At 36.1% G+C, this 25,503-nt stretch overlaps 1 protein-coding gene across 3 annotated transcripts in view; it reads left to right on the top strand.

The window, feature by feature from the left end:
• YTHDC2 (YTH N6-methyladenosine RNA binding protein C2) overlaps nt 1-25,503 on the top strand; it is a 43,700-nt gene that overhangs the window by 11,840 nt on the left and 6,357 nt on the right. For all 3 annotated transcript variants that reach the window (XM_058166251.1, XM_058166249.1, XM_058166252.1), the window contains 20 exons: nt 898-1,005; nt 1,177-1,322; nt 2,159-2,294; nt 2,712-2,838; nt 5,735-5,800; nt 7,839-8,017; nt 8,785-8,881; nt 8,991-9,078; nt 9,195-9,275; nt 9,520-9,602; nt 9,823-9,928; nt 11,432-11,551; nt 11,658-11,930; nt 13,037-13,163; nt 15,098-15,303; nt 16,320-16,515; nt 20,143-20,252; nt 22,171-22,463; nt 24,363-24,425; nt 25,182-25,353. In XM_058166251.1, the coding sequence (XP_058022234.1) occupies nt 898-1,005; nt 1,177-1,322; nt 2,159-2,294; nt 2,712-2,838; nt 5,735-5,800; nt 7,839-8,017; nt 8,785-8,881; nt 8,991-9,078; nt 9,195-9,275; nt 9,520-9,602; nt 9,823-9,928; nt 11,432-11,551; nt 11,658-11,930; nt 13,037-13,163; nt 15,098-15,303; nt 16,320-16,515; nt 20,143-20,252; nt 22,171-22,463; nt 24,363-24,425; nt 25,182-25,353 (2,777 nt within the window). The remainder of the gene's footprint in view (nt 1-897; nt 1,006-1,176; nt 1,323-2,158; nt 2,295-2,711; nt 2,839-5,734; nt 5,801-7,838; nt 8,018-8,784; nt 8,882-8,990; nt 9,079-9,194; nt 9,276-9,519; nt 9,603-9,822; nt 9,929-11,431; nt 11,552-11,657; nt 11,931-13,036; nt 13,164-15,097; nt 15,304-16,319; nt 16,516-20,142; nt 20,253-22,170; nt 22,464-24,362; nt 24,426-25,181; nt 25,354-25,503) is intronic.

Here is a 25,503-nt window from a genome sequence, read left to right as displayed (position 1 = left end):
TTCAGTGCTGTTAAACTTTGAACGGCCACTAAATGATCTGTTGTAAGTTGAAGACTACCTGTATTTGATAACTGCAGCAAGATTATGTATGTATGTATGTATAAAGTATGTGGAAAGATTTGACAATACCTACAATTGAGAAATGGTTGGTGAAGATGATAGAACTTGCTGAAATGGCCAAATTAACCTATTTGATTAGAGAAAATACAATGTTTAGGAGCTGTGGTGGCACAGTGGTTAGAATGCAATACTGCTGGCTTCTTCTGCTGACTGCTGGCTGCCAGCCGTTTGGCAGTTTGAGTCTCACCGGCTCAAGGTTGATTCAGCCTTCCATCCTTCTGAGGTCAATAAAATGAGGACCCAGACTGTTGGGGACAATACGCTGACTCTGTAAACTGCTTGGAGAGGGCTGTAAAGCATTGTGAAGCGGTATATAAAATCTAAGGGCTATTGCTGTTACTATTATTACTGACTGGAAATCCTTAATGGACTTTTTACATAAAACAGAAAAAATAGACTTATTGATTTATGATTCTGACGATTAGATAGGATAGATTATAGAAAGGAGAAAGTCTTTCCTAGAGACAGAGGAAAGAAAGAAGGGAGGTAGATCTACAATTGTACTTAACAACTGCTGTAAAGAAGATCAGAAGTCAAATTTTTATGTCTTGTCTTTCCTATTTTTCTTTTAGTTTTCTTTTTGCACTTTGCCTTTTATTTCTTCCTTTTTCTTTTTTCTTCCTTTTTCTTTTATATTAATTTTTACTCTTGTTTTTAAAACTTTCAGTTAAACTATATTTAAAATAGGTACTTAGGTGTTGTCTAAAAACACGTGTTTATTACAATTTCTAATTGATTGTTCAGAATGGGGATTTATAATAATGTTTGCATTTCCAGTTCCAGGAAGACCCTTTGAAGTAAAGGAAATGTTTTTAGAAGACATACTAAGAAGTACAGGCTATACAAATAAAGAGATGATCAAATACAAAAAAGAACAGCAGCGAGGTGGGTATTAAGTTTTGCAGTTGTTGGAAATTTAATGTTTTGATTGATATAAAAATTGCAAAATGGAAATGGAAGATGCTATAAAATACAATGGAAAAACCCTAATATAGCAAAAGCTATGTATCTAATCTTGACTTTTTACTTTATGTTAAACATAAATATGGTATCTAGAAGAAAAACAGCAGACAACTTTGACTGAATGGTATTCTGCGCAAGATAATAGCAAGCCTGAATTGCAACGACAGAGGGCAGTTCCAAATGTAGCTGAAGAATATGAACTGCTGGATGATGGCGGTGACACTGTCTTCAGTCAATTGGTATGTTCCAATCTAAGATCTTTGATATTTTATGTTAGATTTTATATTGGATAGGAATGGTTTTGTTTGTAAGCTCAGGTTGTAGAAGTGAACATCAAGTCCTGGTTGATACATCTTTTTCACAGATACCTTCATATGCATATCTGTTTTCAACAAAAAAAATTAGAAGACAGTGAAAGTCCAAACTCTGCTACAACTTCCACATTGTATTCTTTCGTGCTTTTCAAATTTTTGCATAAATGTTCATGCCTTTATCATTCTATCTCTTAACTGAGTTCATGCTTTATTTACTTTATATCAGGTAAAATTGAATTGTATAGATATATATATAAATGAGGAAGCAGCTTATATTGGCTATGTCAAGAATATGCAAGAATAATAACAATAATATAGTAATTTTGGCTGGTGAGGTCTAGAAGAAGAACCTTTTCAGCTATGGGTCCCATCCTCTGGAGCATTGTGTTCGCCCAGATGAGATCTACACTCACCTTTTAGCCTTCCAAAAGTGGCTTGGGCCCCACTGGGCGTGTGGCATTTTGGAGATGGCTAATGGATTAGACAACATCACACGTCCCTGTGCACATTTTGTTCCTTTCCTCTCTCCTGGTCAATTTTATTTTAACTGAAATTTAGATTTTAAATGTAAGATCCCTATTTATGGTTTTAATGTTTTATATTGCATTTTAGTTGAATGATTGTAAACTGCCTGGAGATGTCTCTGGCAGGATGGGCGGCATGTAAATTTAATAATACACTTTTTTTGCCAGTTTTAGGACAAACAATGGAATAATTTTTTAAGAAGTTTTTCAAGTGACAAAGTGAGTTTTCATTTGCAGGCTGAAAAAGATGTTAATTGTCTTGAACCTTGGTTAATTAAAGAAATGGATGCTTGTCTTTCTGATATTTGGCTACATAAGGACATTGATGCTTTTGCACAAGTATTCCATCTCATTTTAACTGAAAATGTCAGTGGTAAGTTCACAATAACTTTTTTTACTGAATGACATGCTGAGATGTGGTATCATAGATAGCCATGGCCTTTGACAGAATAATAACCCAGCTCTGGTTTCTTAGAAGTCTGAATAATAATTTTGAAATGGTGGATGGTTCCTGAATAAGTCAGCTATGTGACTGATGAATCATCACCATTTTTTCCAGTGACTTGAATTTTCTCAAATAATGAAGCTTGATCTTGAACAAGCTGTCTAGTAAATGTTCACAGAATTGTATGTAACAGTCAAAATAATTAATATTTGGGCAATTCAATTTTAATGCTTTGTAACAATAGCACGATATTTTGACAATCTTGGAAGAATAGTTAAAAGTTTGAGCAGTTCATAAATAATATTTCTAAAATGTATTTCCCATCTTTTCTCCCTCCATCCCCAGTTGATTACAGGCATAGTGAAACAAGTGCAACAACATTAATGGTAGCTTCTGGAAGAGGTTTCTTGAATCAAGTAGAACAGCTGATTGGTATGGGAGCAAATGTCCATATCAAATCATCCAATGGCTGGTAAAAATACAATTTTTTTCATTGTTTTTCCTCTAGGGAATGTATGTGGATATAAGACTGGAAGAGGGGCAGGAAAGAGCTTAATTCCAGTTTTTGATGAATATTTCAGTTTCTGATCATGCTTTAGTATGTAGTATCCAACAATGAAAAAAATAACTCAGAAGTAAACTTGCCACAGAGTTTAGCTGAACTTGGAAAATATTCCTGGATTATAATTCCATATACGGATTTGAAATTTGAGTTTTCTGTTAATCTAAAAAGTCTTAATACTGCAGTTGTAAAGGATCTGTTAAACCAAAATAAATCTTCCGTAGATGGATTTGCTGATTACTTCTGTTGGTTTTTTATCTATTGTTTGGATTTTAACAAAACAGTTTATATACTGTATTCTGTTATTTAAAACTGGTTATTGAATATTGAAAATTCTTTACCTAATTTTCTGATTTTTTTCTCTTTTTTTCTCTTTCTGTCTTTATCTTTTTAAAATGTTTAATAAAATACAGTTTAAAATGTATTGATCAAGGAAGGATATTTGTCGCATATTTTGATATTATGATTCTGATACTCTGATTTAATTTAAAATGCATAGTATCAGTTATTTTGAAGTTGAAAGCCTGAGTGCATTGGAACACGGCAAGAAGGAGAAAAGGATAATATTGGTTCTAACTTATTGAAAATAATAATAATAATAATAATAATAATAATAATAATAATAATAATAATAATAATAATAATAGCAACAATAACAACAACAACAACAACAGTTGGAAGGGACCTTGGAGGTCTTCTAGTCCAACCCCAACAACAACAACAACAGAGTTGGAAGGGACCTTGGAGGCCTTCTAGTCCAACCCCCTGCCCAGGCAGGAAACCCTACAACATTTCAGACAAATGGTTATCCAACATTTTTTTAAAAATTTCCAGTGTTGGAGCATTGGCGACCTCTGCAGGCAAGTTGTTCCACTGATTAATTGTCTGTCAGAAAATTTCTCCTTAGTTCTAAGTTTCTTCTCTCCTTGATTAGTTTCCACCCATTGCTTCTTATTCTACCCTCAGGTACTTTGGAGAATAGTTTGACTCCCTCTTCTTTGTGGCAGCCCCTGAGATATTGGAACACTGCTATCATGTCTCCCCTAGTCCTTCTTTTCATTAAACTAGGCATATTGAGTTCCTGCAACCGTTCTTCATATGTTTTAGCCTCCAGTCCCTTAGTCATCTTTGTTGCTCTTCTCTGCACTAATATAATATACTAGAACTAACTTAACATTTAAGCAATTGATAGTCTTATATATTTTCGCCTTCACTTCACTAACTTAACATTTAAGCAATTGATAGTCTTATATATTTTCGCCTTCACTTCAAGAGCCTGAGTTTATTATTTGATTATATATTATCAAGTCAGTATTGATTTTAGTGAAACACACATTCTCTCCATATATATGTATCTATATATGAATGCATGTGTATGTATATGTATTCTCCAAGATAATTTGTACCTAACTTCGTCTTCGAATGGCGTATCCATTGCTGTTGCAACTAAATCTACCCACTTGCTCCTGGTCATCCTTTTCTTCTCTTTCCTTTCACCTTTTCCAGCATTAGAGCTAGATCTTTGTGTCTGAAGGAGGATAATTTGAGCCTGGTCATTTGTTTCTTGAATAAGAATTGTGTAGATTTGTTCAGTGATCATCTTGTTTGTTTTCTTGGCTATCCATAGTATTCTGAGGAGTTTTCTTCAACACCAAAGCTCAAAAGCATCAGCCTACTTCCTAGCCTGCTTCTTCAAAATCCAGCTTTATAGAGTGCCACAGAAAATACCATTACTTGCACTATTGTGATCTTGAGGATGTAGTCACATCACTGCATACAAATATGTTTTCCAAAACTGTCATAGCTGCCCTGCCAATGCTACTCTGTGGCATATTTCTTAACTGCTTATTTTCTTTGCCAACCACAAGTGATACATATTGCATACCCAAAGCTGGGGATAACAAGCAAACTGGGCTCAGTTACTGTCCTTGCCCAATACATAGGAGAAAAGCCAGATCTTCTTGGTTCTATGAAAAGTTGATAGAATCCTTGTGGGGATGGGTTGTGAGGGAATGCAGGCACAATGATAGAGAATGTGCATCTTCCACATTCCATTAAAAACAAAACTTGAGAGGGGGCATCTGGAACTTCTCCACTCAGTGCAAACTTGTGAGATTGGTAGAAATAGCTGTAGATAGGTGGTTCTGCAAATAATTAAATTAAACATATTACACCTGAGAAAAGTAATGATTTTTTCATATACTATAGATTACTTGTTTTTGTAGCAGTAGTTAAAGGTGCAATGTTAGTGCTCTAAATATAAGATACTCTTTTCCTATCATTAACTCATTAAATAATGAGTCATTAAATAATATTAATTTTAATATTAATTAATTTAATATTAATTAATTACTTTAATAATATTAAAGTAATAAAGCAAGTTTAAAGATCATACTTGTTCAAATTCTTCAAAATAAGTGCAAAGGAGCATGAAGAAAGCACATTTCTTGCAACTATTAAAGCTGTCGTGTTTTTCTAGGCTTTTGAAGCTGTTTTCTAAGTTGTTTGCTGTCTGCATGGTTTACATGTCATTGTGAAGCATTTGTTTGAAAAGATCTTCATAGACCTATTGCAGATGCCATAATGAATTCAATTCAAACCTTTATTGTCAGAGTACAACGTGTACTTTGAGTTTGGCTGTGCCTCCCTTCGTGCACCCCTCCAACACAATACAACTCACAGTGAAAGACAAAAAAAAAACCTATCCCAGTGAATCCTGCTAACAATCTGTAACTAAATGTAACTAAAGGGTATTGAGAATGTTCCATTGTGTATAAACCAAACATTTTATTAAATATTTTTACAGGACAGCTTTGGATTGGGCTAAACACTTTGGGCAGACAGAAGTAATTGACCTGCTGGAATCCTATTGGTAATGTATTTTCTGTTAATGAAATGCATTATAGTAATCTATCAAAACCTTTTTCATGATTATGATGCTTTTGATATCTGATTTGTGGAGATCCTTTACTTAACATAAATCTGTCTAGGCCTTTGGAATACAATTAATTACAATCACAAGTGAGCAACAAATTTCCATTTCTAAGCAGGCAGTTGATAAGTGAGTAAGGTCCATTTTATGATCTTTTTTACCATGGTTGTTAAACAAATTACTGCATTTTTTTTTAAATTTGCATTTATATCCCGCACTTCTCCGAAGACTCAGGGCAGCTTACACTATGTCAAGCAATAGTCTTCATCCATTTGTATATTATATACCAAGTCAACTTATTGCCCCAACAATCTGGGTCCTCATTTTACCTACCTTATAAAGGATGGAAGGCTGAGTCAACCTTGGGCCTGGTGGGGCTTGAACCTGCAGTAATTGCAAGCAGCTGCTGTTAATAACAGACTGCATTAGTCTGTTGAGCCACCAGAGGCCACAGTTGTTAAGTGAATCAGTCGATAAACATTATCTTGCCCAATTGATTTTGCTTGTTAGCCATTTGGGAAGGTTACAAATAGTGATCACGTGACCCAGGCACAGTGCAACTATAATAAATGCCAGTTGCCAAGCATCCAAATTTTGATTATGTAATCAAGGAGATGCTACAATGATCATAAATGTGAAAACTGGTCATAAGTCACTTTTTCCAGTATTGTTGTAACTTCAAACAGTTACTAGCCGAATGTAAATTAAGAACTATCTGTATTTCTTGAAGCAGATTAAGAGTTTTAAAGTAAAAAAAATCATGATAAAATTGAAATAGGAAAAAGGGTTACTTAATGATACTCTGACTCTTAATGTTTAGTAAAAGTATTTTAGGATCATCCCCAAGCTATTTTTATTGCATATATTGCACTTTATTTCGCAGTTTATTTTTTTCTTGTTGTGTATGTTCAAAGCCAAGCTACCTCTAAAACAAGGCATTAATGATCCTGGCAAAATTAGCAAATAATTTGTTTCTGTAATATAGCCTGCATTTGAAAGATATGAAATCAGATGAACTGGAACATTATTGAACAGGAGTTGTAACATAGTATGGGAAGAGTTTTAAAAAAACTCTGGTGGCTTAACAGACTAAGCAGTCTGTTATTAACACAGCTGCTTGCAATTACTGCAAGTTGAAGTCCCATCAGACCCAAAGTTGACTCAGCCTTCCATCCTTTCTTTATAAGGTAGGTAAAATGAGGACCCAGATTGTTGGGGGCAATAAAAGTTGATTTTGTATATAATATACAAATGGATGAAGACTATTGCTTAACACAATGTAAGCCGCTCTGAGTCTTCGGAGAAGGGCGGGATATAAATTCAAATTAAAAAATAAATAAAAATGAGATAGTTTAATGTAATGTAAAATATTTTTTAATGTTGAGTGGAAGTCATATTTTATTTCAAGTGCATAACAGCACTATATGAGTTCTATCAGAACATTCTGAATTAGTTGCTTGATTTTGTATTCTCATCTTTGAGCTATAGAAACCATTAGGAACTTGGAAGAGGCAAGATGGGTAGTATAATAAATAAAAGCTTAACTCCCTTTCATCTTGCCATTAGGGTAAATAGATTTATAATACATACTGAAAGTGTTAACTGTGTTGCTTTCTATGGAGATTAGTTTTTCAATGTTTTCATTGAGTAAATTGAATAAATAAGCATGTGAATAAGATTATGGATTAATTGAAGTTATTCTGTTCAGGTAAATTCAGTGGATTATTAACCAAGATAGAATTACTATTGGCTCTTTAGGATTTTGAGAATGAAAGGGAAAATAGACAAAATTTCCCGGGTTAACTAAGTCTTTGTTGAATCAATGCTGTTGCATTCTTAGAAAGATTTCTTTGTAGTTTCTAAATATTTGTAAAATTGGGAAAAAAATCATTTTGGGATTTTGTATTTTTGTTTTTTAGGTTTAACACCTATTTCATAAGTATTACTTTACTTTATTTATCTCTGCTATATATTTCAGTGCCTCATTAGAGTCTGGTAATTTAGATGAAAGTTCCTTGGTTCATGCTAATGCCGGTGAGCTGAATATAGAAGATCGAGAGCTCCTGAAAGCTTATCACTACAGTTTTGATGATGAAAAGGTAGATCTTGACCTGATAATGCACCTATTGTACAACATCTGCCATAGCTGTGATGCAGGTAATGTCCATTTAGCTATTCCCCGTATTAATACATTATTTCATATCAAGGTTTGCTTAATTCATTTATTTATTTGCTTATTTATTTATTTTATTATTTATTAAAGGGTTTATTAAAGGGTTTTTTGCTCAATCCTAGTCACTCAGGATGACTAGAAATTAGAATAACTATAAAAAGCTGACTTTGTATATAATATACCAATGGATGAAGACTATTGCTTAACACAATGTAAGCTGCCCTGAGTCTTCGGTGAGGGGCGGGATATAAATTCAAATTTTAAAAAAAACTTAAAAACTCTGAAAGACCTGAGATAAGATAAGCTAAAGATCAGTGACGAAAGGGTGGATTATTTGCATTACACTCCAGCATGTACCCCAAGGCAGCATATGTGTGTGTGTAATCCAGCAGTGAGTTTTTTTGTATTTTTTTCAGCAGCATGTGATTAGATATTCTCACTTGTTTCTTGCAATTATGAACAAGGCTAAATGCATATAAATGAAATTGTAGAAATTTGTTTCACATTCAGTTACATAGGAAACCTTGGCTTATTTTTATTTCTCTTGTAGCACATTCACATTCAGGAACAATCTGAACTAGCTGATAATAGAAAATCCTTTAGAAAGTGTTTGAATTCTTAAGATAAAGACAACATATATAATTCCTCAAAATTCCAAAGCTACTTTTATCAATTGTGAGAAACTTGAATGTAATAATAATGAGAATTGCTTAGGTTCATTTTTCTTTAGCATTTGAACTTTCTTATACAGGTGCAGTTTTAATTTTTCTTCCTGGATATGATGAGATTGTTGGATTGAGAGATCGCATACTCTTTGATGACAAAAGATTTGCAGATAATGCTCACAGGTAAAAGTTTATAAATTTTTATTTTGAAGGGCTTTTTGATTTACTTTCAAAATCGCAATTTTTTTTGGTCCGTGCTAATGCCGTTTCCATTCTGATTTTTTGCTATCAGATTCCAGGTATTTATGCTGCACTCAAATATGCAGACATCTGACCAGAAAAAGGTTCTTAAGACTTCTCCTCTAGGCATCCGCAAAATAGCAAGTATCAAATTATTTATTATATATAATATAATATAATGACTTTAGTTCTTTAATGATTGTTCCCATTTTTACATTAATTTGTCATTACAAGGTTGTTGTTTTCATTTCTGCAGATACTTTCTACAAATATTGCAGAAACCAGTATCACAGTAAATGATGTTGTGTTTGTGATTGACTCAGGAAAAATGAAAGAGGTACACTCTCCTTAATGTTGTGGATATTTTATAACATAATGTATATTTTAATTGAAAATTACTTCGTAGAAAAAATTAATTAAAGAAAGTTATGATGGCATTGGTTTACTAAAATAATATATATTAAATACTAATTTGGTGTTCATGTTTATATCATGTTAATTGCCAAGAGTTAGAGGAATATAAATATAATTAATAAATAAACATTGATGTTTTATAATGTAGATTTTTCTTAACTTTCTAGAAGTCTTTTGATGCACTGAATTGTGTAACTATGCTTAAGATGGTGTGGATTTCTAAAGCAAGTGCTGTTCAGAGGAAGGGCAGGTAATAAAACTACTAAAAAAATTTTTTAGCTTGCATTAGAGATACATCATAAAAAATCCATTTTCCAGATCTAGCAAGAAATCCTCACAGATACATTTTAAAATTAAAAGTGGAAAGAAAATGTTAACTTAGGAAAGAAATTTTAATGAATGAAATTTTAATCTGTCTTTATATTTTTAAAAATGTTTTAATATAACTTAAATAATGTTTTACTTCTAAGGGCAGGACGTTGTCGACCTGGAATTTGTTTTAGACTTTTCAGTAGGTTAAGATTTCAAAATATGTTGGAATTTCAGACACCTGAACTCCTAAGAATGCCTCTACAAGTGAGTAATTTTTATTCTCTTGTTAAGCCCTCGTAATACTGTGTTTGAGTTAAATCATGGTTTATTTTAACTAGGATTTGTTGAATCATCTGTGAGGATTGCGCTCAAATTAGCCTATCAACTAGAGAGGCTTAGCACAGGTTGTGAAATTCAACGAATATCTCCGATTCACTTTTTATTAATCTTAATTTAGAAACAGTGATTAAAGAAATGTTAGTTACTTTTACTTTCTGATATTTTTGTCAATTAAGTTCACAAATTTGTTTCCATATCCAAAAAATAGCCCATGGAGACAAGATAATATGAAATGATGGTTTCTAGGTTCAGATAGCCTATCAAAGTGTGTATGTATGTATGTATGTATGTATGTATGTATGTATGTATGTATGTATTTACAAGAGTAAATGTGGCTTACCTAACAAATTTTAAACAAATTCTGGTTGACCCCAATGCACAACAAATATGCAACTATATCAAAAGCTGTTTGGCAGGCATTGCATGAAATCTTTTGAATATTAAAAATAACAGTATTTTTCAATTGTGCTAAATGTTAAATTGTCATAAATACTTAATGGGATAGTAGATTTTTATGAGATATCCTGCATTTCAGCCTCACTGTTACTTGAACAAGAGTTTACTTAATATGCAGTTTTGAATCTGGTGATAGTCACTGTTGTAGGTCTTCTTTTCATGCCTGCATATACAACATTCCTAAAGATTCAAGTAGCACAATTTTTTTGCACTGGAAAATATTTTGTCAACTGGAATATTATTTTTAAATCATTGAATTCTCACAGGTTCCCTGCAATGAAATGCTTGAAATTTTGCCTGACAATATCTGACCTTATATGATTTCAGCATTTCAAAAAGTATCAAAAATTTAAGTTTCTACAGGCAACTACATTGCCAGTTTCTGCTTCACCATGTCAAAAAAGCTAATATAACTCTTAGAATTCCCTTTTTATATTATATCTTAAATATAGGCAATTGAATTATAATCTTAGGCATTGTTATTTGTAAAACCAATTGAGTTTCCTAGGCATGTTGGTGATGTTGCATTGTGTAAAGTTCATAGTCAATAACAGTTCCAAAAAAATAATATTAGAATTTATATTATTTAATTATTCCTGAATGTCGGAAGAAAATTGTGACTTGTGCAATGGCTTAGAGTCACCTGTGAGATGAGCAGCAAAGAAATTGTGTGTGTGTCTGTATGATAAATAAAATATTTATAAATGTTGAAGTGAAACTGCAAGATTGTAATCTTATGTTTTGGAAGATTTTTTTCAACCAGACTAGTTTTCTTAGCACTTTATTTATTTATGTATCTTTCATATTTCTGAACCTTTCATCTCCCTCAGAGAAGAGCTGAAGTTATTACAATGTGTAAAATGAATTGTGAAAAATAAACATTCTATTCCATCACTGACATCTAAGTGGACATATATAAGATTATACTATAAATGAAGTCATGATCTTAAAAAGGTATCTTTTCATTATTAGGAGCTTTGTTTACATACAAAATTGCTAGCTCCCATCAATTGTCCAATTGCTGACTTCTTAATGAAAGCTCCAGAGCCACCTCCTGCTTTAATTGTGAGAAATGCTGTGCAGATACTTAAGGTGAGTAAATAATGAAAAAACTGAATTTGAACTTTAATTATGGCCCAGAAAAGATTTAAGATTATGCATGTCTGTCTACAACATTGCTTATAATTTGTTTCAATAGACCATAGATGCTATGGACACTTGGGAAGATTTAACAGAACTTGGCTATCATCTTGCTGACTTACCTGTAGAACCCCATCTTGGGAAAATGGTGCTGTGCGCTGTGGTTCTGAAGTGCCTGGATCCTATTCTGACAATTGCTTGCACACTTGCGTATCGGGATCCTTTTGTGCTACCCACACAGGCTTCTCAAAAACGTGCAGCCATGCTGTGTAGAAAACGATTTACTGCTGGAACATTTAGTGACCATATGGCCCTTCTTCGGGCTTTCCAGGTATTGTATGTTTATTTACTAAAAGGACATTTAACAATTCATGTTTGATTACATGAAACAGATGAGCTATTTTAGCTAGATTAAATTGTTTTGAAAAGTTACCTAAGGAATAAAATAATTAGGGCAGAGCTCTTGAAAATCTAATCTATGTTTTTAGTTCCTGTCTCCTTTTTGCTGCTGCCAGCTAGCCTCTGCTTGCCATCTGCTATTTGTTTCCTTTTTTCAATGTTGCCAGCTGGCAAAATAACAATAGTGTTATATTGGTTCTATGTGTATTCTCTGCTTTTTCTTCATCGCTTTCAAGACTTTCATCTTTAACCTGTGTTAAAAGTGGGAACCTCTGCAGCTTGCAGTTCTGGTTCCTATAATATGGTTAAATCAATTGCTGAAACTTTTAAATTTTCCTTAAAACTTGATAAAGTACGCATCTTAGTTTTATATTTTTTAAATCCTTTATTAGTTGAAATAATAATAGAAAAACAATTGTAAAAATTATGCGGTGGGAAACGGACATCTCTCTTTCTGTATAAAAAAGCATTGTTATAAAGCTATCCTTTGGTTTATTTGCCTTGGTTAATGGCAGACTCAAGATTGTTTGATTTGAAAAGGGTTCAAGAGCGAAGTGCTGTCTTCATTGTTGTGTAGGAAATTGCTTCTGTCAGTTTTATTTTCCAAATATACTCAGTGGCTATAGGAACACTAGGGACTTTTGGTGAACTCTCTCTCTCAAAATCTTGCGATTTTTCTGCCCTGAAGGGAACACAATTTTGGAAGACTTCTGCAACTCCTAATAAGTTGCCTCAGAGACAGTGCAATGGTTTTTGCCTTTTGAATTGTGGATTTATTAGTTTAATCTTCTGCCCAAAGAGCCTGCAGAGGCAGTATAGATATTGGTTGTCTATGATTGTAAAATTGAGAGATGGGAAGAAATACATTAATTTTTGGTGATCTGGAAAGGGATTAGGTTTGGAAAGGCCACTGAAGTTGTAGTCAGTCAGTCACAGTCAGTCAGTCAGTCTATCTATCTTTATCTTTATATCTGTCTGTCTGTCTGTCTGTCTGTCTAATCTGTTGTTCTAAGCATTTTAAATCAACATATTTGGCAGGCATGGCAGAAAGCACGAAGTGATGGCTGGGAAAGAGCTTTTTGTGAGAAGAACTTCCTTTCTCAGGCAACCATGGAAATTATCATAGGAATGAGAACACAGTTGCTTGGGCAGCTGAGAGCATCAGGTACAAATCTGTATATTCATAATAATGATAAATAATAATGAAAACCATCTCTTGGTTCCATACGTAGAAAGCCACAATTTTCCTTACTGCATTTAATTTGGTATATTTGAAAAAATAATTTATTCAAGGCACAATGCAGTATTCAGTATTGAGACACATATTACTGTAATTTTCTAGTACAAAAATAAAGGGACATCAGTTGTTATATGTAGTTTAATAGTCACATGGAAAATAATAAAAATATAGTTCTTTAAAAAATATATATGTCAGAATTTAAGGCAATTTATACAATAAAGTCAAATCATTGTATCTAGAATAGTATAAATTATTAATTGTTTTAATTTTGTCTATGATTCATTCTCCTAATTTCAGTTAGGGTTTTTTTTTGGGGGGGGGGGTTGCCTACCTATTGGCTCAGAATACTCCACAAAAATATTGTTCATTTCCATGTTCAGAACTAGTTTCTTCCATTCAAGTTAAAAGTTCCTATTTTTATGTTATTTTAAATATTAAAATAGGGGAAAATGTTTGAGAGTTGGAATAAATTCCATTTTTGTGTAATTTTCTGAACATCTATTAGAAAAACTTTTAGAGGTTGCTTTTTGTTCATTGTTTTAAGTAACAGTATTTCCAGTTTGCACTTTCTGAATTTACAGTAGTGGCCAAAATTGTGGAATTTTGGGAAAAGTGTATTTTTGAGGTTTGATGGCTAATAATACCATAAAATTATATATCAATGGAAAGATAATTTAATCAAGAATGTAATGCAACAAAGTTTGTTCTATTATCTGTATTCTATGAAAAGTTATAGCCAAATAACCAGAAAAAGGATGCACAACTTGCTTAGGTTGATATCAGGTAGCTTTCCTTCATCTGATTGTAGCCAATGAGCATTAGTGTTTAGAGAGCAAATCAGGTGTCATCTTGCTTTGGCAATGAGCCAATCAGATCACAGTAGGATTCAGTTATTGATGTCATGTATTGAAGCTGAGAAGAGGACATTTGTCAATGTGTTATGTGATTGCTATCAAGTTGGTTGGGTTTTTTTGTATTCTTTCATTTAGTGAGCTTGTAAAACGTAGTAAAATTAAAGTAATGGTGCAGAGAGTTGACTGGTTACCCAGAAAGCGATATAAAATAGTAATTACATGAACCAAGGCTACAGTTATAAAGAAATTAGAAGAAAAATTGGTGGAAACTTAACCAAAGTCTTAATCAAAAACCTAAGTCACTACAAAACCACATTGGTAAAGGCAGGAAAAGTTGCACAACCTCAAGTGATGATAGAAGAATTAAGAGACTGTGCCTACATGACAGAAGAAAATCATCTGGGTATATACAAGATGAAATGGTGTAATGCAATGTGAAGTTGAGTGCAAGGACTGTCTGGTGCAGACCACAGGAATTTGGCCTAAAATCTAGAATTCTACGAAAAAAGGCACTTTTATCTTTCAAACAAAGGTTGAAAACATTACATTCTTGATTAAATTATCTTTCCATTGATACATAATTTTACGGTATTACTCCAAAAAAAGTGGTGTTATTAGCCATCAAGCCTCAAAAATACACTTTTCCCAAAAGGTTTCCACAATTTTGGCCACTATTGTATAGCTAATTCATAAGTGTATCTAATTGAATTCGGAACGCCATTCTGTAACTGCTGATGGTGAAAAAGCGTTATGGAAGGTTCAGAATTATCTGCCCCTCAACAATCTGTATGATATTAAGATGCAAAAAGACAAATACAAACTTGCCAAATAAAGTGGAGAGCAAATCTAAAATCTGTTTTTCAGTAGAATTCATCTATGCTAAATGTACAATTAACATATCTTAAAAACAAAGTTAGTTAAGAAACTATCTAGTCTGATAGATAAGTACAAGAAATAGAGTTGTTTTTTTCAAAATAATTAACTAGTTATTTGTTTCTTTCTCAGGTTTTGTTAGAGCCAGAGGTGGTGGTGATATAAGGGATGTGAACACAAACTCAGAAAATTGGGCTGTAGTTAAAGGAGCCTTAGTAGCTGGAATGTATCCAAATATCGTTCATGTTGACAGAGAGAATGTAGTTTTGACTGGACCAAAGGAGAAAAAAGTCCGTTTTCATCCTGCATCCGTTCTGAGCCAGCCCCAGTATAAAAAGGTAAGATAAAACTATTAGGATTGCAGTCCTGACCCATGGGAAGAAAGAATTGGAGATAGCATTCAAAGCAGTTACTGAGGCCCAAATTAAGTGTATCCTTAGTTTAACACTTGCCTCATTCTGGTACACTTTGTGATGCATCTTTTTCAAGTGCTTTGCATACCTTGCTATTCTGGTTTGGGGGGGGGATGTCCCAGATCCATGGGCAACTCACTCCCCAAATGTTTGGGATATCTTTTCCCATGAAGATTTCTCACATAATTTTTCAGGCTTTAAAACATTTAACTAAATATGAAAAGTGAAAACTACTTTGCTGATTGAACAGCTTGGAGGGAGATTAAAGAGTTCAACTATTGATTAAGTTCTGTTTAGAAAACAAGTGAAAAGGTAAAGTCTTTTTAAAATTGAGTGTGTCTCTTGGTGATTTCAGAGACACAGTCATGAATTTTCTTAGCAGCAGTATATAAATTGTTTACCACTATTTTCTTCTGGGTTGTTTCCCATCCAATCTAGAGCTCTTGTTTTTCTTGAAAGTCTTCCACCCAAGAATTAAGCAGGCCTGAATCTGTTTAGCGAGTGGAAGATTAAATAAAGACATATATCAGGTTATAAATTACATGAATAAATTTTGTGTATATAATCTTTTAGACTTGGTGAATATATGTGAAATAGTGTTATGTTTGCATATGCAAACATGTATATACACAGATATATATTTAACATTTTTATGAACCATAGATTTGTTACATTTGATATTTAACAGCATTTTTTGTTGTAAGGTATTCAGTTCTAGAATATGAATAGATTGTTTGGTTTTCAGCAAACTAAAAGTGACTTACATGAAATATCCTGCCTAAAATTTTTAACAAAACTACAGTTGCTTTGATTAATAATTTGAGAACATTAAATGTCCCAATTCTTTTGTTGTTAATTTGTGCAACATAGTTTAAAAGTGAATGTTTTGAATTGCCTCTTTTATTACGCTGAAACAAACCACTTTGTTGAACTGCCAACAGATTCCTCCTGCAAATGGCCAAGTAGCAGCTATTCAGGCACTTCCCACTGACTGGCTTATATATGATGAAATGACAAGAGCCCACCGAATAGCTAATATCAGGTGCTGTTCAGTTGTGACTCCAGTCACAGTGGCCCTCTTCTGTGGATCAGCTAGGTTGCCAAGTAATGCTTTACAGGAGCCTTCTTCCTTCCGAGGTAGGGTATTTGTATTCCTTTAATTTATATTTTTAAAAATCCTTGAAAATTAATGTTTAAACTATTGGATCAAAATGTAAACATAGATAAGAGCTTATTTTTGTTGTATGTGTTATGCAATGTAAATCTAAATATGATTTTTAATGGCTTGGGTGAAAGAAAAATGGATGGTCAGCAATTGATGACGATGGGTGGGGAAGATGGTGCAGGAGTCGGTGGGATAGAAAACAGGCCCAGTTGAAGCAAGATTGAGGGGGTGGAAAATATGCCAGAAGTTGCTACAGCATCCCTGCCATTAGTCATAGGGACAAATTAGCCTGAATTTTGTGAATGTGACTGTGGGGGGCACTGCAGCAGCTGTAACTTAGAAACTCGGTTGTAAGTAGTTTGGAGGGGGAGAGGTGTCATATTTTCAAATTATTGCTAAGCACCTGGACATAAATAGTGTGAGCTATATTCTATTATTATTGATTAGGAAATAATTCCAGAATAAAATGAAGGTATATAATTATTAGACATATGAATAGTTGTTCACATCTTACGTCTAATTCATGGCAAGTTGAGTTTATTGTGATTGTAAAATTTGGATTCCATACATGATCACAATATGAACAATCATAATTTTATATTTATTTATTTGTCTGTGAATGTATAAGTATACAGTCCTGATTTCATTTCTAATTATAAAATTAAATATGATTGCAAGTACCTGTGTTTTCCTGAAAATAAGACTGAGTCTTATTTTCTTTTGACCTCCAAACAACCAGATATGGCTTCTTTTCGGGGGGGGGTGTCTTCCCCCCCCTTATGTACCGGTATGAGGCGGGGTGGTGGTGTTAGCGGCCATTTGTGCCAGCTTCCCAAAGGGTTGCAGCAGGCCATCCCACCTTTCACAAAACACCTGATTGCCACTTGCTGGAGGTGCCACTCAGGCCGCCACCTCCAGCAAGTATGGCTGCTTTTGCAACCAATTGTGATCGCAAAAGAGGTTGGAGGCCAATAAACGTGTCCCACACGCCTCGCGCCCTCCTTCCCTAACGGTGATGGTCACAGCAGGCAATTCTGTCTATGGAAAAGCTGCCTCATTGGTGCCGCCCTGGCTGTTGCCTCAAGCAAGCGCGGTCACTTTTGCCATCGATTGTGGCCGCAAAATCAGCAGGAGGCCAAGCAATGCGCCCAATGCACCTCGCACCGATCTTCCAAAGTTTACTGTAGCAGCAGCTATCCACATTCTTTTTACTGTTACTTCGTCCGGACCCACGTGGCCCAGTATGGTGTTAAAAGTTAACATTCAGAAATGTTACAATAGCTGCGGGAGTCTCCTTGTGCAATGTTCTGCTGCCGCAGTTTTGGAGCAAACCTCTGCCTTCCCTGCATAGGATTGCAAGACTGGAGGCTCCGAAGCCATGGAGGGAGCATTTTTGAATGTCCGTCTATGCAGGGTTCCTCTTTGACAGAACAATCTGTAGGTGGGCGGGGGAGATTTTGTACACATCACCCTTTCCTTCGTAGGTACGGTAACATTTCAGAAACATTAACTTTTAACATCATACTGGGCCATGTGGGTTGGGACAAAATAACGGTAAAAAAATTGTGGATAGTTGCTGCTACAGTAATCTTCAGAAAGTAGGTGCGTGGGGCGCATCTCCTGCTGCAGAAGTGGCTGCGTCCAAGGAGTGCTTTTGGGAGAGAAGACAAAGATCAGTTTTGCCTTGCCCCTTGCCCTCAGCCCCCCTTTGGCTCTCCAAAGGTCTTTCTCAGAACCAAGCTGTGATGGAGCTCAACCACAGAAGTGGCCCCAGACTTTCAGGAGTAAAGTTGAGGCTGAGAGGAGCCAGGGCAGGGGGAAAGTCCCCAGTGCCGCCCCAGTGCTCTTCTTTCCTAGGAAATGGAGTCTTGGGAGGAAAACGGGAGCCCCAGGCAGGGTGGGTATGTCGGTAGGTGAATAAAAAGCACAAAGCAAGGGAGCCAGCAGCCACGGATTAAGGAGCTTTGTGAAACGTCATGCCTTCAGCATTGCAATCCTGAGATATGCTGAAGGCTTGCGGGGGGGAACTTTACAGTAGAAGCAAAGGTCAGCCTTTTCCTTTCAAGCAATCAAATGCCTTTGTGTGTGAGAGAGAGAGAGACAGAGAGAGAAAGAGAAACAATGGAGGGGAATAGCAAGAATTGCAGGCAACGCTATTTGAAAGGGTTTCCTCTCTCCCCCCCCCCTCTCGCCCTGAGGCCCAGAACCTGCATGGGTAAGCCCCACCGGGCCAATGTGACAAATGGGCTCCTCGTAGTGCCTCCACTCCCACGTGAAGCAGTGGCCGGTGCGGGCTCTGTCTGTGCAGCCATGAAGCGTGATTGGCGCTGGTGGCCAGTATCGGGTCCAAGCCGCTGCGAGCCAAGATCATCAGGCCACACTTGGTGAACTGGAGGCACCATGCACGTGCAACTGCCACCCAGGAGGAGAAGAGTGCGCTGGTGCCCAAATGCTAAGCCTCGCCAGCCTCGAAAACAAGGGAATTTGCAGGCATACTGGCCACATAAAGGCCGCCCAAATCCCTGGGTTGATTGCAAATCAAGTGAGCCACACTGCTGTCAACCCCAAACCAAGCGGCAGGGAGGCTTCGGGAGTACAGGCAGGAAAAGGAGTACAGGCAGGAAAATCCCCCTCGCAATTTTCCTGCTGAGCCTTCAGTGTTGCAATCCTGGGATACACTGAAGGCTTGGTGGGGAGCCTTTTGGGCAATTGGCAGGAAAATTGTGAAGGGGATTTTCCTGCCTGCCTGTACTCCTTTTCCTGCCTGGCCATGCTTGCTGGAGGCGGCAGCCTGAGCATCAGGCAGCTGCTCTGTGGATGGAATTGCCTGCTGCCACTGTTATCCCATTTTTGGCCTCTGCACATCCCTTTTTCAGCCTCTGCGCATCCCATTTTTGGCCTCCGCACATCCTGTATTAAGCCTATTCCAGGTGGTGGGGATAGGCGGCGGCAGCAATACCCGCAATCTGGATTTGGCCAAAAACGGGACGCATGGAGGCTGAAAATGGGGCACGTGCAGGGGGTGATAGCTGGCGGTGGGGATCCCCGCAACATGAAACAGCTGATCAGTGGTATTCCGGGAGGCCGATCCAATCACCAATCAGCTGCTCGTGCTAAATCAGGCTGATCAGGCTGTTTGCTGTGAGGAGGCAAATTGCTCAGAGGCAGAGGCAGATTTTTTTTTCTTGTTTTCCTCCCCAAAAGCTAGGTGCGTCTTATAGTCTGGAGCATCTTATAGTCCAAAAAATACGGTATCTCTCATAATAATTACACAGCTCTAAATTTCTGGTACTTTCTACCAGTATATTCTTTAAAAAGTTGTATAAGTCTGGATGCAATATCTCAGATTTGTTCTAGTTAAATTAACTAATTTGCTAAGTAAATGAATATCATTATATATACATGTTGCATAGTATACAGATTCCAGAAATGTTTCTTCTTTCCTGGAAAAACAATGGTTCCATAACTTTGTATTTTAGGGAAATTGAATGTTTACTTTTGGGAGTTCTTAGTACAGATTAAACATTAAAATCTCAAATTATTAATTTAAGTATTATTTTAAAATGACTAATACATAGGATCTTTGTTTTCTAATATAGTTGATGGTGTCCCTAACGATAGCAGTGATAGTGAAATGGAGGATCGAACAACTGCAAACTTGGCTGCTTTAAAATTAGATGAGTGGCTCAATTTCAAATTAGATCCAGAGGTAACTGTTTGCTAAAAAAACACTTAATACAGTTTTTCCCCCCCAAGAGAAATGTTTGCTTAAAGGCTTCTAAGCCGAGGATTCCAAATGTAGATCTGTGAAAGAAAAAAAACCCTGTACTACTATATTTCAGTAAATTCATGGAACTTTTGTAGCATCTTGCATTTATCTGTGTAACTATATGGAATTAAGTTGCTGAAAAAAAAGGAAGTAGAGTAGTTTTGGAAATAAAGAATTGAAAAATTTTAAGAAGATATGAAAGGTTTTGTTGTGGCCCGCCAGCGGCCAGCAGAGCCGGCAGCAGATTCAGACAGTGAGGAGGTTGGGGAGGAACGTGGGCCAGTCCTGGAGTCTGGGGAAGGCTCTGAGTCGAAGGCAGAGAGGGGGCCAAGGACATCTGGTAGTTCTTTGCTGTCTCTGGAGTCTGACATCAGTGAGGCAGAAGAACAGCGTGAGCCTGTTCTCAGTGTGCGCATGCGCAGAGCTGCCTGGAGACAGGAACAATTAAGGAAACAGTCGAATTTGGAGTAAGGTTTGGAGATGATTGGCCCCTCCCATAAGACATAAAAGAGAAGCAAATGGGAAGTGAGCTTTTGCAGGAAGCAATTAGTTCATCTGGCAGATTCAAGATTTGAAAATTCTGACTGTTTGGCCTTGCTCTGCGTCAGGAAATTAGCTCTTTGGCAGCGTTCCACGGAGATAGGTGGGTGTTGATAACCTTCTTCTGAAAGACTGTCTATCAAGCCTTGCGGACTGTAAATGAAAGTAATTTACAACCATATGAATTAAAGAGGTTTGCTGGGACTAAGTTTGTGCTGTTTAATTTCTAAGGAAGCCTAGGTCGGAAGAGGTTTGAGGATTTATTTTTTTAAAAAGGATGATGTAGAGAACTTAGATATAAATATATTTTTCCAGCACAAATATGAACTCCAGTAATTTCAAATAATTCTTAATGAACATCATATTTTATTGCCACACCATGTGGCAATGGCCATTTGTGTACAAAGCTTTAAAAGAGTAGATTAAATCTTCAAAGAGATTGTCAATGAAGAGCTGCTTGCTCTGACCGGTAAGTGGAATTTCTGCCCTTTGTCAGTATGCTACTGAGTACCAATTCGTATTAGACAATAAAAGTTCAATGTTGATGGTGTTAATATAAGGTTTCTTTTCTTTCTCTTGTACTTTGGTTCTGCACAAAAATTAAAATTCAGACCACTTACAGTCAATGGTGGGATTCAAATTTTTTTGCTACCTGTTCTATGGGCGTGGCTTGGTGGGCGGAGCATGGCTTTGTGGGTGTGGCTTGGTGGGCAGGGCAGGGGAAGGATACTGTAAAATCTCCATTCAGTCTCCACTCCAGGGGCAGGTTACTGCAAAATCCCCATTTCCTCCCGATCAGCTGGGACTCAGGAGGCAGAGAATAGATGGGGGTGGGGTCAATCAGAGGTAGTATTTACTGGTTCTTCGAACTACTCAAAATTTCCGCTACCAGTTCTCTAGAACTGGCCAGAACCTGCTGAATACCACCTCTGCTTACAGTTATCTTCTAGCTATCCATTCAAGGTAATGAAAGTCCAGTTTGCTTTCAGATCTTTTGCATTGTTCCTATATTTGAGGATGTAAATGATTGGCTGTAGATTTGCATTTGTAGAACATTTGTAGAAATGTTCAGGTTCGCATATGTAAAAGAAGAAAAAAAATGCAGCAAAATATCTATTTCATGGGATAAGTATGGAAAACAAAAATATAGTATGTTTATGACTCATATCATAGATCTTGTATTTGTCATTCAGTTCAGTTAATAGTATTGGAGATGTAGAAAGTTCAGTTTATATAGTTATTTGTATCTGAATTGTCAAGTTTCAAAAAAGCCTCAAAGGTATGTGTGCTAAAATAAAACTTTTTTTAAAAAAAACAGGCTGCTACCCTCCTCTTGCAGTTAAGACAAAAATGGCATAGTTTATTTCTGCGACGTATGAGAGCGCCTTCAAAGCCATGGTCTCAAGTTGATGAAGCAACAATACGAGCAATCATTGCGGTTTTGAGCACCGAAGAACAATCTGCAGGTCTGCAGCAACCTTCAGGAATTGGGCAAAGACCAAGACCTATGTCATCTGAAGAACTTCCCTTAGCATCTTCTTGGAGATCAAACACTAGTCGAAAAAGCTCAGGAGAATCAGAGTTTGCAGATGATGCTTTTAATACAGAAAGGTTAATATCTCAAATTTTACACATGGGGAGACCCATTTTTTTAGAGTCCCAATAACAAAAGGGGAAATATTTTTTAGTTTTTCCTTTTAGAAGTGACAGGACTACTGAAACAATTTGCTGTTCAGTTAGGTGGGTCACCTCATACTATGTGTTTGGGCTTTTTTCAGGAAGATTTTTCTTGGGGCTACAAAATCTTACGTCATTTGTAAAAGGTGAATTAAGGCATCTGGTTGCTGTTTACTCTTCTGAAAAAAATGCATAATCCTGCAGTTGAATGAGATGGATGGATGGATGGATAGACAGACATTTCACTACTATCTAAATCTGTTTTTTATTGCTTTGTTTTCATTAATTAAAATATTGACAACCTGCTAAAGTGCATAGTTTTCTTAGGATCATAACAAATAATTATTTTCCTAACAGTTTAAAAACTTGCTATATTATATGGGAAGATCCTGCTAGTTCTCTGTTTGTGGATAGTCAATATGTAAATAGACACGTTTGCATACAAGTATATACAACTATATAAAAAAGATCTCTCTTTGTATATCTTCCTGTGAGTCCTGCTAAAAGCCAAATGTGTCATTTGTGTTAAAACAGGCATCTTCTCAACATAAATATAAAGGTAGCTTAGTATCTTTGGAACATCATATTCAAGCCATAGAATTTAAAACATTTTGAAAACCGCTTCTACCTAATAGTCATGAATATAAAAGTTATATATGTGTGTGTGTATGTATATGTGTGTGTGTGTGTGTGTGTGTGTGTGTATGCGTGTGTGTCTGTATGTAGGTATTGGCATATTCAGATCTTTTCCCTGTAAGATTGAAAGTATCTTGGTGACGTTTCGACAAGGTCTCACTCGTCATCTTCAGGCTGGTGCTTACGGCTTCGTGCTTGTGCGAGCAAAGCGTGGTCGGAGCTGCCTCTATAAATACTGGTGGGGAGGTGCGGAGTGTAGGCTTTGTTGCTGTTACAGCAAACAAAGTGTACACTCTGCTGCCGTCTCTCTATAAATACTGGTGGCGAGGTGTGGAGTGTAGCCTTTGTTGCTGTTACAGTAACAAAGCCTACACTCCACACCTCCCCACCAGTATTTATAGAGAGATGGCAGCTCCAACCACGCTTTGCTCGCACAAGCCATGAAGCTGTAAGCACCAGCCTGAAGATGACGAGTGAGACCTTGTCGAAACGTCACCAAGATACTTTCAACCTTACATGGGAAAAGACCCGAATACGCCAAGACCTACATACCTATGCCCATGAAAATCTAGGAAAACAAATCTATCTATCTATCTATCTATCTATCTATCTATCTATCTATCTATCTATCTATCTATCTATCTACTTACAAAACATAAGCTTTAACAAAAAGCCATATACTACATACTACATAAACTCTTTAACTTCAAAATCAAATACATAGGAAATAAAGGAATGTTTTATGAAAGATGTGAGTGTAATTTGAACTTGGTTACAATATCTCTCAAAATTATTCTAAGTTGTTTCTGTTAAAAATCCTAGGGTACATTTGACAGTGATTGAGCTTCAGGTTCTCTCAAGTATTGTGGTTTTGTGGGACTGATGAAAATGTGCCTTCTGTCATTGGCCCAAATGGCAACCCCCAAATATACATGTGGTGTCCACCCTCCTGGAATTCTAGAAGACCCTTAAGAGCTCTGTTACCAGGCCTGGGAGTAACATTTGGGGAGCCCCTGCCATGGTTTTGTTGTTACTGTTGTTTTTAGTCCCTGCTTCCATGTTGTTTCATGCTTTTAATCTTCAACTGTGTATTTGGATATTGTAAGCTGCCCCAAATCTTTTTTGGAGTAGATGGTCATAAAGATCACAATCGTGATAATACCTGAAATGTACTAAGTTTTACTTTTTCTTTTTCAGAAATACTCCCAAAGCAACTTTAAGCTATGATATAAACAAAGAGCAAAACAATACAATATTAAGGTAATGTCTCTCTTACAACACTTCTTTTAAATCTTACATTTACAGTAGCATTAGTATTGTTATTTTTCCAGGAAATTAAGGTAACTTTGCAGAAAGCCCAAGGATACATTTAGGATATGTCAGACTATGGGCTCTGATGATATTAGGCAACAGTAAGTATTACATCCATTTTTTCCCATTCCCAAATCTTAAACCTAGCTTCATAATGGCAGATCCCAGAAATACCTTGGAAACAGTTAAGTATTTCTGTGCTTCTGAGCTATTTACCTAATACCAGGTATGGTTATGCCACATAATTTTTGCTATATTACAATGAGGAGATTGTCTTGTATAAGTGCATATAAAATGTGCTTAGTTTGATAGATAAGAGGAAATATGAAAATAATGAAAATAAAAGGAATCCTGCAGGAATCCTTTTAAAAGGCCGGAATAGCTCAGGCTGTAAGGAGCCTGTTATTAGAACACAATAGCCTGCAATTACTGCAGCTTCAAGCCCGGCCCAAGGTTGACTCAGCCTTCCATCCTTTATAAGGTAGGTAAAATGAGGACCCAGATTGTTGGGGGGGCAATAAGTTGACTTTGTAAATATACAAATAGAATGAGACTATTGCCTTATACACTGTAAGCCGCCTGAGTCTTCGGAGAAGGGCGGGATATAAATGTAAAAAAAAAAAAAATGACATTAAAGCTGCAGTATCTCTGGTTAGAACCACAGTTTATTTTTATTAAACGCTGCATTCTGCTTTTTATTTACAGAGTATTAATGAAATCTACATCTCCAGCATTTCACCAACCACTGAAATACAAAGAAAGGGGTGTTGTGCATTCCAAACGAAGCACAGATGACAGGGCAGACCAAACATCTGTGAAATCTGCAGATAATTATCCCAGTCCCTGTGCCAGTCCTTCTCCTCCATCATCTGGGAAGGTATATAGTACTTTGAAATCCTAGTAAAAAATAATGCAAACTGAAGAACATTGGCTAAAATCAAACCCCAAACTAAAATAAGTCTACAGCGATGACTAAAAGTTTATGAACCCTTTTAAATTTTCAATATTTTTGCACAATTACATCTTA

The sequence above is a fragment of the Ahaetulla prasina genome, chromosome 2, assembly GCF_028640845.1.
Source record: "Ahaetulla prasina isolate Xishuangbanna chromosome 2, ASM2864084v1, whole genome shotgun sequence".
Classification (NCBI taxonomy): domain Eukaryota; kingdom Metazoa; phylum Chordata; class Lepidosauria; order Squamata; family Colubridae; genus Ahaetulla; species Ahaetulla prasina.
This window is presented reverse-complemented; position numbering and strand designations above follow the sequence as displayed.